Below are 15,346 nucleotides of genomic sequence, written 5' to 3' on the forward strand. Positions count from 1 at the left end.
CAGGACCCTCTGCTTGAACTGTAGAGTCTTGGACCATGTTATACGCACCACAAGTCCGTCCGAAGCGACACGGATAGCACCCCGAGTCAGGTGTTTGCCTGGGTCAAACGCAGACGTCGTCTTAGGCACGAGATTCGACTTCCGAAGTAGTGTGAAGAAGGCAACGGTGTATGCCGCCCACAAGGTGGCATGAAGCGGTCTATTTAGATCCAGGTGATCCCGCAGCCGTAGTAGGATAGCCGGAGTAATCGGAAGTTTACGCTGCGGAATGTGCGGGGATTGTCGGCGGAACGAGGAAAGGACAAGACGTAGCTCGAACGCGTCAGATGGCGGAGGCTCGCACCCGTGGAATCGTTGGAGCAGTCTGGCACCGTGGATGTAGATCTGGACCGTGCTGGGGCTCTTCAATGAGCGTGAGAGGAACTGAGCGTATCTGGTCAGAGTCCTCGCGTCTGTGGGAATGGCTGGAAGCCGGAAATACTCACAAAACAACAGGAACGCTTTCCACTGAGTCCGTAAGTTAGCGTAGGTACCCGCGGCAAATGCAGACCTCTTGGCCGCCTCGACTTCATGGTCCAAGCGCTGAAGCTGCGTGTGATGACCTGTAAAATTACAACTGAGTCAGTAAATCGAAGTGCTGCAACGATACTTCTACCTCACAGACGTGCATGTGTGCTGATAAACGCAGAAACTCGTTCTGGTGGTAGTTGGAAGACGTCCAGCGACTGAGGTGATCAGCAAGGCGATTCTCGAGGCCAGGGATGTGAATGGCGCGAAGCTCGAACTGCCCTACGGCCGCGCAGAGCCACAGATTCCGTAAGCAGGTTTGGAGGAACGGGGAGCGGCTCCGGCCAGAGTTCAACACAGTAACCGATGCTTCATTGTCACACATGACTACTATCCTGCTGCCGGCCCAGTGTTTGCCCCACAGCCGTGCGCAAACCAAGATGGACAGTAGCTCCAAACTGTTGATGCAAGGGTTTGACGCGAGCACGGAAGGCGGAAAAGTGGCGTGGAAGTATTCCCCAGTGCTGTGGAGAAAGCCGCCGCAGCCTGTCAGACAGGCGTCTGAACTGAAAACAGCGTCGGGTTCCGTCCAGCCGGTCACCGGAAGTAAGGAGACACCGTTGTAACAAGGTAAGAACGTAGACCACCATAGAAGGTCTTTGCGAAACTCACAGTCTATACTCAGCCGCTGGTGACGATCCGAATAGCGTCGCAGGAACAATATCATCCGCGAAACGAACAATCTTCCAGGTCGCACGCATGACCCCAAGAAGTGTAGCTTTCCCAACAGAGACTCGACCTCATTTCGGCGAACACTGGTCTTGACACGCCAACGGTCTAACTCGGCCAACGTGTCGGAAAGTCTCTCCGGTGTCACTTCGATAGTCATGCGAATAGAGTCCACTGTGCGACCGAGAAAGACAATACGAGTGGACGGCGGCGTGGCTTTGTCGTCCGCCTCGATTAGTCCGAGGTACCGTAATAGCCGACCTAAAGTATCGAACGCTAACTCGGCCCTGTGCGGAGAGTCTGCGCCGCCGAGATCGTCCAAGTAGTTGACACAACGAAATCCGCATCTATTATATATGAACGCGACGGCGTCGGTCGTGCGCTGACACGCCTGTGCGCTATAACGTAAGCCGAAGGGACAGACCACGTCCGCGTAAGCGTTACCACGCCAGGAGAATCCCAACAGGTGATAATCTGCAGGGTCCACGAACAACTGTCTGTATGCGCGGCGAAGGTCACGTTTAAACATGAGGCAGCCTGTGCCGGCGTTGACAACTAACGCAACGAAATCATCCATGGAGGGGTTAGCGAAGCCGATGTGGCTGACCGAGATAGGTCCCGGTGGGGATCCCGTCGTTAACTGAAGACCCGGGCGGGTAACTAAAGTCCACTACGATGCGATGATCCGGAGAGGCTTTCTTCGGCACCGTCTGCAACGGATTGCACACCAAACCGGGACTGAACGTGGCCGGCGACAACGGCCCTATTGTTGCTCCATGCGACAACTCAGTGCTGATGAACCTGTCCACATGACTGGAGTACTGCAAAGCCGAGGGGTGGTTGGTGCGCGGCACTCGCGGTTGTGCGGATGACTCGTAATTAACTGGAAAGCCGAACTCCAGGAAGTCACATAAGACAGTGTCATGAAAACCATCTAGGAGACCTCGCCATGCGGAAACGTGTAGCTTGGTGGGTACTGGAATGCGCTCGGACTTAAAATTGGGTACGCCTGACTGTCGAACCCGAGCATGCCAACTCGCGAAGTCTGCTACGCTGGGTGTTGGCCGATCCGCTGGGGAATCCGTGACGAACGTACATACGCTGAGTTCATTCAATAACTTGACAGCAGAATAATCGAAGTCCATTCCGCTCGTGCGGAGATCTGACAACATTACATCCTCACCTGAGGAAATTACTCGGGACGCTGGCCGAGCCAAGTCCGATCCGCCTGTGCGGACATTTGACAACAACACATCCTCATGTGAGGAAATAACTGGAGACACTGGCTCATCCAGAGCCGACCCGCTCGTGCGGAGATTTGACAACAATAAATCCTCTTGTGAGGGGACAGCACGTGCTGCAGTAAGTAAACTACACGGCTCCGACACGTCTGAAGAGTCCGTGTGCGATAAGCACTCTTGCGTAACACTATCACTAAGATAAACAACGTTCATGTCGCAATCCGAGAGGAAGCCAGAAGGGCACTGTTCAATGAGATCGTGATGCAATGAAATACTTAAGGGTTAATGACCCGACCCGAGGTGAATATGGTGTGATAAAGCCTTGTCAGTTGCTATAACCACCGAATAAAGCCACCAAGTGAGCGCAGCGAACGAGGTGGCTTTATGAGGTGGTTATAGCAACTGACAAGGCTTTATCACACCATATTCACCGAGAAAGGGCGGGCCATTAACGCTATTATCATATAGCTTACACGATAGCCTATCCAAACTGATGCAGTAAGTGACCCAATGTACAATTTACCCGTTGCACATGCTGAATAGAACATAGTTCCATCTGGAGTCACCTGAGGTCACTGGGTAGAGTTCACGTTCTATGTCTTCTATCTGGGTCACCCCAGGTCATTGGAACACAACTCAAGTTATTTTTAGATTTTTTAGAACTAGAGCCGTGTTCTATTGGGTCACCTGAGGTCATATGCGGGTGATTATTGGGTTTGTTTAATGTTTGGATTGGGATGAATAAATACCCGATTTTGACTCTATTTGTGACATTACGGCGTCATAAGGAATGTGGAATGGAGCCTTCTGATTGGTCAACGTCACCCGGCTATATGATAATAGATAACAAATGGTCACGTACCGAATGTTGCAAAGTGTCACTTACAGAATGTTGCAAACTGTCACTTACGGAATGTTGCAAATTGTCGCTGACAGAATGCTGCATGTCCGGAAGTAGTCATGCGGAAGACGACTTGACGTTGGCCCCGTTATCGGTAGATGAAGCACGTTTCTCTTCGGCTTGCTTCCTGTGGCAGTCAGCGGCTGAGTGTTTGAACCTCTGCGAGGTCTTTTTCCAGCAGTAATCACAAAGGTGGTCAAAACGACACGTATCAGCGGCACACTCGTTCCTAGAGAACCGATAGCAGATGCGTGGAGGATTGGATTTCTTGGGCTGTCGACTCGCGGCGGACCCGGCAGGCTTGATCTTGAGCGGATCGGCATCAAAGTAAATCTCCTTCAGGGCTACCCAGTCATCCGACCATGAGCCTGGCTTCCGGAGCGCTTGCTTGACCGCCGCCGCATGAAAAGACCGAACCACGGTCCAGTCATACCTCACGATGGTCAGATTTGGACCCAAAAGTCCCACTCCGCTACTATGGAGATTGAATCCCCCGAACCCGCGAATCTTGTTCGATATGACGTCATTCGAATAGAGCGGGCGTTCGATCTGGGGTTACCCGCGGTCATTTACAGTAAAGCCGCTACAACCGGCTACTTCAAGCCCTTTTTTACTTGGGAACCACGGAACAGGAAAAATCCACCTCTCCACAAATATGAACCGTTTTCAAAACTTTACATCTATGCCGTGATTTTATTGTGGATATGTAACATGTAACGAAGCTACTGCCGTCATCGTGGGTGACCTTGAAGGTCAGAATTCTTGTTGACGCTGTTATAAAATTCAGGTCCCCATATCCAAGTGGCACAGCATGCGTGCAAACATGGTATTTTAACAATTCCAAAAAATCGCTCAAATTACCTCATTGAGGGCTTGTTTGGAAGAGCAGCGGTTTCCGCAGATTTCTGTCTTAGGGATTTTTTTAAATATGGCCGCGATTATGAATTATCGGTATTTAAAGTTAAAACACTGCGTTTTTAGCTCTTCTTTTGACTTTAAGTCGAGTTTCAGTTAAAAAATAAAAAAAATCCTAAGACAGAAAGTTTAAATTTACTGTAATATTTCTAAAAATCCAAAAATTTAACCTTATTTTCAATTTTCGGGGCCTCTTAAAATCAGTTGTTTGGTTCTTGTGAACCCTTTTTGAAATCCGAAATTGATCTCATTTGGAAGCAAATGTACACAAAGTGGAGCAAAGGCAGTGCAAGAATAACATTTGAGGTAAACAAAATCACTTATTACATTTTATTTTGACGAGTATTTACTCTCCAATTACTTTTGTTTATTTTCAAATTTTACCCGTTGCCCCCGGGCCGGCCTGGGACTCCCGCGCGGCCACGTTCGAACATGTTCTGTAACCCGATACCTCCCTAGTAATGCGACTTTTAGCCTAGCAACCGACCGCCGTGCCTAGCCAGTTTGTTACACGTATATTCCAACAGTGCTATGCGCCCCATCAGTTCATAGGAGGGTAGGCCGGGATTGCGCAATAAACCCATACAGCCAGCCAGGAATTCTTCCATCTCGAGCTCGTCATACTTCTTCGTTTCCGCTGAATGAAAACTATGGACGAAAGACTCGGGAGATAGGATTGCCTTACCTTTCTCTGGCTTCTTGCCCGCGCCGACAAGATCCCCATACTTTGTGGATACGAGGCTCTGAAGCGCGGCATCTTCGCGGAGCTGGGCTAACGTAATGTCTGCATGCCCGAAATCCACATGCTTGCGTTCGTCGTCTTGAGTTTCGTCCGTCTTGCTCCCGTCCTTGGCCGGAGGAAGTGGCGAGGTTGTAGTGGTGTCTGTGGCCAATTCTTTCTCTAGCGCATCCACTTCCCGCTGAAGCTTCTTCAACTCTAGGCGCTGGGTAAGCTCTGCCTTGCGCTGTTGTAGCTCGGCCATGGCGCCTTGCATGCCTTGACCCACAGCGCCGTTGTCTTCCAGAATCCCCGTGCAATCCTTGCCAGCAACGCCCGATTTGTGCAGGGCGACGTCCAAGTGGCATCCTGGACACTTCTTCGAACGTTTGGGAGCCATATCTTCCGAAAAATTGTCGGATTTGAACGAGAATTTTTGAAGGATTTTTTCGAGGATTTGCTAGAGTGACTGCACTAAGCACGCTACTAGAACGGAAACCGAATGCGACCTCAGGTCGGAGGTCAGAAGTCATTTCCGTGCAGTCAATTAACTGATTTGGTTCTGCGCCCCAAATACTGACTATGAATATCAAATTATTGCCAAATTTATTTGAGGAAAAGTCTATGTGAATGCTACAACAACATTATATATATAAATAGAAATGATAAGTGCCATTTAAAATAGAAGAGTTACCTTTGGCAACTCTTTGTCAATCCAGCAAGAATCTACTTCCTTTGTCAAAGGTACCTTTCCTTCCCCATGATTAAAAAAATCTTGTGTTTTAGTGTTTTAAGAGGAAAAACTTGTTATATCCGAGTTATAGTCCACCATCTTAGACTTTGACCAATGACGTCATCTAATTAACATATATTATAAATTTGGAATCATAAAATTATATGAACTTACAGTAATGTCATGAATGTTTGATAAGAGAAAAAATTTTAGAACAAAAAAATGGAAATTTTATTCTTATACTGAAATTGCTGAATTTGGCAAAATATGCCTGTCAGCAACCCGTTGCCATGGCAACATGAAAGTATGAATATCAAATTATTGCCAAATTTATTTGAGGAAAAGTCACCAAGTTTGGTGGTTCTAGTTTAAACTTTTCAGACATTATACAACAAGAAAGTGGCCGTGGGCCTCAAAACACCGCCCCCCTCCCCATATAACTGTTGCCATGGTAACCCGTTGTCAGCCCAGAAGGAAACAACTTTTGTAAGTGCGAGGTAGGTTTCCTTAGCACTTAAAAAAGCTTTAGATTTCGTTTTCTTTACTGTATAGCCATGCTGTGGATGCTTTTTTCACTTATAATGCAGCGGTTGGGATTCTTTCACAATGGAAATAATGGTTTAGTCTAGGGGTCACTGTACTCCCCCCCCCCCATGGAGACCCCAAAGATATTTTCTGATATGTTGTAGACAAAGGTTATAGCCAGAGCTGTGCTAAAAATCAACTAATTCTATCTGCCTTTTAAGCGGCCATGGTTCACTAAAAACGTCCTAAAAATGGCTTTTTCTCAATTTTGAAATTTTACAAAAACACGCCATTTTTAAACGTCTGCTACAGCTCACCACAAAAACATTTCGAGCAAAACTTCATATCATTTTCTTAGTTACAATATGGATCATAAAACATGTTAGAAGCAATGAGATATGTGTTACTTTCTGTGAGATACGGAAGGTAAAAGATGGTCCATTTTGGGCAAGACTTATGCCTCCACAAGGTAAAAATCCGCCATTTTGAAAAATGGCCGTTGCCATGGCAACCATCAACCAGCGAACCAAAACTTACCCATTTTTGTAAGTTTGGGTCAAGGCCCTACCACCACACAAAATTTAAGAGAATTTGATTTTTTGAGTTTGGCCACTTTTTTCTCTGATTTGCTTGGTTTTTACAGACATCGGCTCTTAAGTGCATGTAATACTTTTTCTACGTGCGGTCTGCGGATTTACCACNACAATATGGATCATAAACATGTTAGAAGCAATGAGATATGTGTTACTTTCTGTGAGATACGGAAGGTAAAAGATGGTCCATTTTGGGCAAGACTTATGCCTCCACAAGGTAAAAATCCGCCATTTTGAAAAATGGCCGTTGCCATGGCAACCATCAACCAGCGAACCAAAACTTACCCATTTTTGTAAGTTTGGGTCAAGGCCCTACCACCACACAAAATTTAAGAGAATTTGATTTTTGAGTTTGGCCACTTTTTTTCTGATTTGCTTGGTTTTTACAGACATCGGCTCTTAAGTGCATGTAATACTTTTTCTACGTGCGGTCTGCGGATTTACCACCCGTGCGTGCGAGTACGTGCGACGCGCGTGCCCCGTACAGCCTATGAGCGTGCAAGGTACGGACTCCGTGAGTCTAACTTCACTATTCTCACGTGCAATTGCTGTACGGACAGCGCACGAAGCACGTGCGTGCCACGCACGGTGCTTGCGTCATCCGTGCTTACTCCTTACTTCCCAGTTGACCTGCTCAATGACCACGCAGAACACACGTGCACCATACCAGGTGCTCCGCACGTGCAACGCACGTGCAACGCACCTGATCTCTACAGTATATAAAGACAACTTGACGGGCGACTGCCAACTCGTCTCCAAGATGCCCAGGAAGGCTCAGAAGAAGACTACCAGACAAGACCCAAAGAAACGGGCCGCGGAAGACACCAGGGCGGCTAGTGATGATGAAGTTAACAGGAGGTGCACGCACTTACAACGTGAGAGTGAGTAAGGAAACCGTGCGTACGCCGCACGTGTAGGTACGGCCTGTACGCGGCAACGTAGCAATCGCACAGAGATCGTGCGTTGTAAGCACGTACAACTCACTTACCACTTGCGCAACGTACGATGCACGCAACCGCTGACGGCCAGGCGTGTCGTGCAGACCACGTACGTACACCTTGCGCAACCGTGCGAGTGACGTACTCCCTCGGCCGGCCACCCTACGTTTGCAGAAAAAACGTAGCAGACGTAGCCACGACAAAAACGTACGGACAAAAAGCACGCACGGCGAGTTGTGACCGTCGCTTATATGAGGGTTTTGACACCTAATACTTACAGCGCTATTTAGGGGTTTCCAGAATATTTTACCAAAAGCAGTGTCTGCATGGGACTGAAAGTATTGAAAGATGCATGCCAAATAAATGAATGAAGACCTTTATTGTACACACATACCCACTGGGTTAAGTACAGGTCACAAAAAGGATGGAATATAGATAACGTTACATACATACATCGTCAAGTAGCTACAATCAAGTAAATTCGGTTTCTTCTCGTTTCTTAGTAATGGTAAAAATGTAAGAACAGATATGTTCAATATAGAGGGTACAGGGGTTTGTCTAAGCTCATTAGAAATATAAATTTATCTGTACAGCTTACATGTATGAAGAAGGGGAACATAGATTGTATCAGATTATAAAGATCTACTCTCTCTTTGTGGTATAGTTTATATTCTGTTACAAAATGTTTCTCATCTTCGATTCTTCCTAGATCTTCCTAGATCGACATATTCGTTGTTCTAGGGGAGTCGGCGGTTATATCTACCGGTTTCGATGTGCAACTTGTTAATGTAGATGTCAATTGCATCATTAATGAGGACAGCACCAAAGGATAGGAATTTCACACACAAAATATGTTAGAAAACTACAAATTAAACTAGAATTACGACCTTAGTTCCATAATGAACTAGAGGTCGGAGGTCCCATGTCTTCGTCGGAGCTACATTGTTCTAGAGAAATGAACATGACGTATTCTTTATCTTTTCTAATAATCACTTTGGTAAAAGAATCTCTTAGTCTTTTTTATGCTACGGAGCACCCTGATAGGGTTCACAGATTTTAAAGACGCGCCGTCACCCCTGTTAGCCCCCCCTAAGTTATTTGATTTTGGACTGTTACTGGAAAAAAACTGTTACAAGAAATTCTGCTTACTGTATTATGATGAAAGTGTCACGACAGTGTCGCAAAATATAACAAGAGACGGTGTGATGAAAAGAAAGAACCAGAACAGGGCGACTACTGGTGTTTTGTTGATATATTTTTATGACGAATAGAAGACTTGTTTCCTGTTACACCGTGTTCTTTTATTCAATTTGTGTCTATACTCTGCACTAAATCCTTGAAAATTCTATGACATTTTGATCTGGCGTGACGTTGTAAAGGCATATAGTTGTCGAACAGTACCAAGGATGCTCTCCCTAAAATGTACAGTTATATGCTTATCATATACCAGGTAATCATATAGAAAAAAGCGTATCCGAATCACTCAATGTATAGGTTACACATCTATGGCATTCGTCACTGTTCCTAGATCCTTGAGCTCCACATTTATGTGACTTTACTATCACTGTCTCCATTCATCTTTCTGTCTTTAAAGAACAGTGCAAATGAGTTTTAGTTATACTTTTTTTTACGAAATTCAAGTATATAAGCTGCCATCAGCGCCACCTTTCTTACATGTAAGTTACATTTGTTATGCCAATAAGTCAATGTACGATTTACAACATAATAAACATAAACGGCATTATCTATTGTAGCTCACGATCATCATATAGTATTTCACTAACACATGCCTAGCATTTTCCTAATACGAGACAGATGTAAAGGTACCTCGATCAAAATTAGTGAAGCAAATAGTCTTAGAAGAATTACAAAATTAATAGAATATGATAAACGAAAACCATTAATGGAATTTATCATATAGCCGGGTGACGTTGACCAATCAGAAGGCTCCATTCCACATTCTTTATGTCGCCGTAATGTCACAAATAGAGTCAAAATCGGGTATTTATTCATCCCAATCCATACATTAAACAAAATGAATAATCACCCGCATATGACCTCAGGTGACCCAATAGAACACGGCTCTAGTTCTAAAAAATCCAAAAATAACTTGAGTTGTGTTCCAATGACCTCGGGTGACTCCCATAAGAACACCTATTCCCTGCCTGTGACCCAGATAGAAGGCCATAGAACGTGAACCCCCCAGTGACCTCAGGTGACTTCAGATGAAACAAATATTCTATGTTCTATTCAGCATGTGCAAGGGGTAAATTGTACATTGTGTCACTCTTCACTGCATCAGTTTGGATAGGCTATTGTGTAAGCTATATGATAATAGTGTTAATGGCCCGCCCTTTCTCGGTGAATATGGTGTGATAAAGCCTTGTCAGTTGCTATAACCACNGCAGTGGTTTTATTTTAGTGAAATTTGGAGACATCATGACATCGTGAATCGTTTCAAATGTAAACTTAAAACACAGCAAAACCTTTCCCCTCCTACTGCAAAACTAAGTGCATTTGCAGTAACACACTTGCCAGCTACCTATCATGTTACCTACCACTACTGTATAAAATGCAACAACCCGAGTTGTTGAAACATACACCCTGTCAGAATCTTAAAAGTCTTTTATCATATAGCCGGGTGACGTTGACCAATCAGAAGGCTCCATTCCACATTCTTTATGTCGCCGTAATGTCACAAATAGAGTCAAAATCGGGTATTTATTCATCCCAATCCATACATTAAACAAAATGAATAATCACCCGCATATGACCTCAGGTGACCCAATAGAACACGGCTCTACTTCTAAAAAATCCAAAAATAACTTGAGTTGTGTTCCGATGACCTCGGGTGACTCCCATACGAACACCTGTTCCCTGCCTGTGACCCAGATAGAAGGCCATAGAACGTGAACCCCCCAGTGACCTCAGGTGACTCCAGATGGAACAAATATTCTATGTTCTATTCAGCATGTGCAAGGGGTAAATTGTACATTGTGTCACTCTTCACTGCATCAGTTTGGATAGGCTATTGTGTAAGCTATATGATAATAGCGTTAATGGCCCGCCCTTTCTCGGTGAATATGGTGTGATAAAGCCTTGTCAGTTGCTATAACCACCTCATAAAGCCACCTCGTTCGCTGCGCTCACTTGGTGGCTTTATTCAGTGGTTATAGAAACTGACAAGGCTTTATCACACCATATTCACCTCGGGGCGGGACATTAACCCTTAAATAATAAACTAAAACCATGATAAACTAAAACCATTGACGCTTCTATGTACATGTAAACCAAGCACCAGCCTATGTATTTATAGTTAAAAGGAATTGACTTTTGTACACGTAAAGCCACTTTTAACTGCGATGTCACTATATACGTTCCAAAGAAACATTATATTCCAGTCAGAGATGGTTTTAGAGAGGAGTTCGTAGATGACCTTTATTATTATCTATTATTTATACTATTCATTATAATATCAGTATTTAGACTCCAGACTACTAGATACATTAAGTTATGGCGTTTTTTTTTTATTTCAAGCATGTTATCACAAGACGTGGTGACGGCACACTCCAACTTGTTTTTATACCGCCACCAACACATGTACAGAGGACGATACAGTACTCATTTTCACCTGAGCGAAAGTCGTATAAAGTGCATTTCCCAAGGGCACAAGATCGGTGGCGTGGCAGGGTTCGAACTTGGGACCTCTTGGTTCCGATTCGGACACTCTACCGTTACTCCACACGACCCCACACATTTATTTTCCTCACAAACATTCAGACAGTGGTTTGAAAAGAGATAGAGCGTTGTGGACCGACCTCTGTCGTCATGTCTCGGATCCTCTGGAGACACTCCAGTGCAGAAGGCCGCTTGTTGGCGTTCTTGTGCTGACACTCTCGAACCAGAGTTGCCCACTCCGGTATGGGTCGGACTGATGCTGGTGACTGAGGCATCATCATGGACTCTCCTTCTGTCAGACTCTTTAAACTCGGATCCTCCTGAAGTAAAGGTATTTTAGAAAATACTCATTTTAGCTTTCTATTTATACTAAGCCAAATAGTCCAATTAGGTTGCTGAGTTGGCCGATCGGAGGCATTAGGATGGAAAAGTTTAAAAGCAAATCTGTGCTGTTACGGACTAAATTCCTACAAGTGCACATCATTACATACCGGCTTTCTTTTTCATCAACCCGGCAAGTTTTATGGCATTGTAATTTTTAATTTTGTTGTATTTCAAAAACATTATTCAAAATAAACTACTGTACATTGTTTAATAGATATGTTTAAGTCTTTTAAGATAATGGTACGGTCCAAAAAGTGGTCTAATAACCGACCCCTTTTTTTCATTATTCACCACTAATGATATTACGGCCTGATAACCGATGGAAAATGGAGGCTTCTCATTGGTCGACGTCGCCTGGCTATATGATAATAAGTTTTCATTAAGTGCATCGATAACTCAGCGTTTCCAAGGACAAGGTAATGGTAATACCATTGCGTTCCAGACGGTTCGTCCATACCACATCTCCCACAGAAGGAGTCCGAGGCTGTAGATGTCTGCACTCTTGTCGTAAAGCTGCCGATTCTTCACCTCTGGTGCTGCGTAGATGGCTGTGCCGGTCACTGTGCCGGTCACGTCCACTTCTCTCTTAGTCACGCCGACGTCAGCCAGCTTCACAACGTCACCTGCAGTAACCTACGAGATGGGTACAGTACATACAACCTTACTACTGGAATCCGGTGGAGACATGTAACATTACTGTTGATAAACTGTGAAGATTGACTAAGTACATGTAACGTTACTGTTGATAAGCTGTGAAGATTGACTAAGTACATGTAACGTTACTGTTGATAAACTGTGAAGATTGACTAAGTACATGTAACGTTACTGTTGATAACCTGTGAAGATTGACTAAGTACATGTAACGTGACTGTTGATAACCTGTGAAGATTGACTAAGTACATGTAACGTTACTACTGATAACTTGGCAGTGTGGAAATTAGCTAAGCACACCTACATGGCCGTGAGTGTTGATAGCTTCCATTGTGGTTATGTAGAGGCTGCAGCATTATTTGAAAGTAGTATAGCCGCATTGTGAACTTAAACAATCACACAAACGTGGCGTGACAACAGAATTACATACTGGTAGGAAATTGAAACTCTACTGCTGAAAAAATTACGGAGATAATTTTGCGGAAGTTAGTAGAGTTTGAATGTCCTATGAGTATTGTTTACCTGAATGCCTAACGTAACAAAATTATATGTTTGTTAAGAAAACTGACCAGCACATTGATGAGCTTGAGGTCCCTGTGGATGTACCCTGCATCATGGATGGTCCTCAGGCCCTCACACAGCTGGACAGACTTGTCCTGGATGTACCGGAAAGCCTCTCGCTTCCTTATACGGTCGTGTTCCCACCAGGTTGGGTTGTGTTCCCTACATTGAAACAGATTTCAACAAATCGTTCTTTAGTAAAGCAATAGATAGCTTTATTGCAAGTTATTGCCCGAAAAGAAGGCTAACTGCAAACAGACGTTGACAGACAAGAGGGTTGGTATCACATTATATACTAAATGAAGGTCTACGCTCTACTAATCTAACTTTTTCTAATTAATCAGTAGTAACGCACGTATACGTGACAGACCTGTTCTTAGGTTTATGAACAAAAGACATTAGCAAGCAAGTTATCACTGGATTCTACATAATGAATAAGTCTTGCTACTGTTCTGATCCTTTTGGGCATCACCAAAGCCACTTGTACATGTCCACTATATATAGCTACATGTAGTAAGTAACTCTCATCCTTTTACAGCGTTCTCGTCCCTAAAGATACAATGCAATATTGGACAAACGCTACAAGTCTAATGTCACCGTCATCAAGGGCGGGATGGTGGGGTCGTGTGACGTAGAGTGCCTCTAATCAGAACCAAGAGGTCCTAGGTTCGAGTCCTGACATGCCACCGTTCTTGTGCCTTTGGGAAAGGCACTTAACACAACATTCCTCACTTAACTCAAGTGAAAGGTACTGTCCTGTATTTGTCCTTGCAGAGGTTGGTGGGGGTAGCGACAGAAAAAAATGGGGCATATATGGAAAGGTAACGATCTTCCCCAGTGAATGCTGACCAACCTCTGCTCGTAGTCTAGAACTACTCTGCGTAGATGCCGTCACCACGTGTTCTGAATTGTTGGAATAAGAAAAAGCAAAATGCCATAAATTGAAATTTTACCTTTGTCCCACGACTCTGTCCTCCAGTGTCCCTTCGCACAGTTCCATGACCAGCCCCAGTCTCAGACCGCCCCCCTCCCTCCTGCAGGCTGTGCCGTAGTACTCCACGATGTGTTCACCCCTCAGCTTCCTGGGTGAAGAAACATGAACAGTACCTCCATGAGAAAGAAAAACATCGGTAAAACGATCATATATATCCTGAAGTCTCACGTCGTTTGGCACCCGTTTAGTCTTGCGAACACAAGTAGGTGTCAACTCATATCGTAACAATGATTATGGACCATTACTTGGAATTCAGTTATAAGGACTGGTATTGCTACAAAATTCTATTCTACCTTAGGTTGTCTTCTTCTGCGAGAAAGTTCCATGCGTTGTCCTTCGTGGTCAGAGCGTACGGCAGGACCCCAATCTTAAGCGCTGCCCGGACACGTGCACTGTCCCGCTGGACGTCTACCCGGTACACCTCCCCATACGACCCTCCACCGATCTTGTTCTGCGGGTCCTGCCAGCCGATGATGTTGTCCAAGTCAAACTCATACTCCCTCATCTCTGACAGGTCCACCATTGCCAGTCGGCCCAGCTGTAGGGTGATGTCGGATGCCTGCGGCTCGTACTTACTGACCAGATCTATCTGGTTCCTAGTCTCCGAGAAACGCTCTTCAACGAGGCGCTCTTCCACATCTTTCACCCCCTGCAAATCCGATTCAAAAGCGCCGAGTAGCTGAAATGACTTGAGGAGATTATTCCTAGCTATCGCGAATACTTCTCCTTCTGTTGCCATGGCGGCAATAGCCATTTCAGACAGCCGCGATCGCTCTGTGTGCTCACAATCACCCTTAAAGGCCGACATGATGCTGAGGTATGGTCCGTTCAGTCTGCGTACTGTCTGGTTGAGCCATTCAAACCAGGCGTTGGTCTGTCGATTGCCTACAACATCCTCTACATTCAATTGGTGTCTCCGTCCTGTTACAGGCCTGATCTTTTCGTTGTGCTCATGGTTCACCCTCGCGACCATCGATTCGAGTTTAGCCCGGAACTGTGTATTGGCAGCTCTTACCTTGTCCTTGAATGGTTGACACTTCTTCATCATATAGATTTCTATCGCCAAAGATAGCTCTGCTATAGCGTTGTCTTCCGTGGTAGCTTTGATGGGAACCGTAGAAAGATGTTTCCTCACTTCTTCCCCTCGCAAGAAGTCAGAGAAGACATCTGCTGCTTCTTCCGTGGCCGTTTCCAAGAATTTCTCAGTTCTTGAAGGATGGGATCCACAGACTCGTCAAATATGACAGCGCAGATTGGGCTTCTGCGTACGCTTTGCGT

The 15,346-nt window shown here is 45.0% G+C and overlaps 2 protein-coding genes across 2 annotated transcripts in view; both read right to left on the reverse strand.

The window, feature by feature from the left end:
• Positions 1–3,435: 3,435 nt before the first annotated feature.
• LOC109474704 lies at positions 3,436–5,586 on the reverse strand. The gene is made up of 2 exons (XM_019775047.1): positions 4,789–5,586; positions 3,436–3,811 (listed from the first exon to the last, which is right to left on the reverse strand). The coding sequence occupies exons 1-2, from the start codon at positions 5,409–5,411 to the stop codon at positions 3,436–3,438; spliced, it is 999 nt and encodes a 332-aa protein (XP_019630606.1). The 5' UTR covers positions 5,412–5,586.
• Positions 5,587–11,558: 5,972 nt separating this feature from the next.
• LOC109474705 (U-box domain-containing protein 34-like) overlaps positions 11,559–15,346 on the reverse strand; it is a 13,388-nt gene continuing 9,600 nt past the window's right edge. Inside the window, 5 exon segments of the mRNA XM_019775048.1 lie at positions 11,559–11,798; positions 12,292–12,495; positions 13,083–13,236; positions 14,028–14,156; positions 14,362–15,276. Of these exon segments, the coding sequence (XP_019630607.1) occupies positions 11,577–11,798; positions 12,292–12,495; positions 13,083–13,236; positions 14,028–14,156; positions 14,362–15,276 (1,624 nt within the window). The 3' untranslated portion in view covers positions 11,559–11,576.

Source organism: Branchiostoma belcheri, unplaced genomic scaffold, assembly GCF_001625305.1.
Source record: "Branchiostoma belcheri isolate BF01 breed outbred unplaced genomic scaffold, Haploidv18h27 scaffold310, whole genome shotgun sequence".
NCBI classification, from domain to species: Eukaryota; Metazoa; Chordata; class Leptocardii; order Amphioxiformes; family Branchiostomatidae; genus Branchiostoma; species Branchiostoma belcheri.

Excerpts from the sequence above, each read along its gene's own strand:
- LOC109474704 (XM_019775047.1), bottom strand. The coding sequence starts at position 5,411 with ATGGCTCCCAAACGTTCGAAGAAGTGTCCAGGATGCCACTTGGACGTC. Across the intron at positions 3,812-4,788 it reads ACGTGTAACAAACTGGCTAG|GTATGACTGGACCGTGGTTC; the intron begins GCACGGCGGTCG and ends GACCATCGTGAG.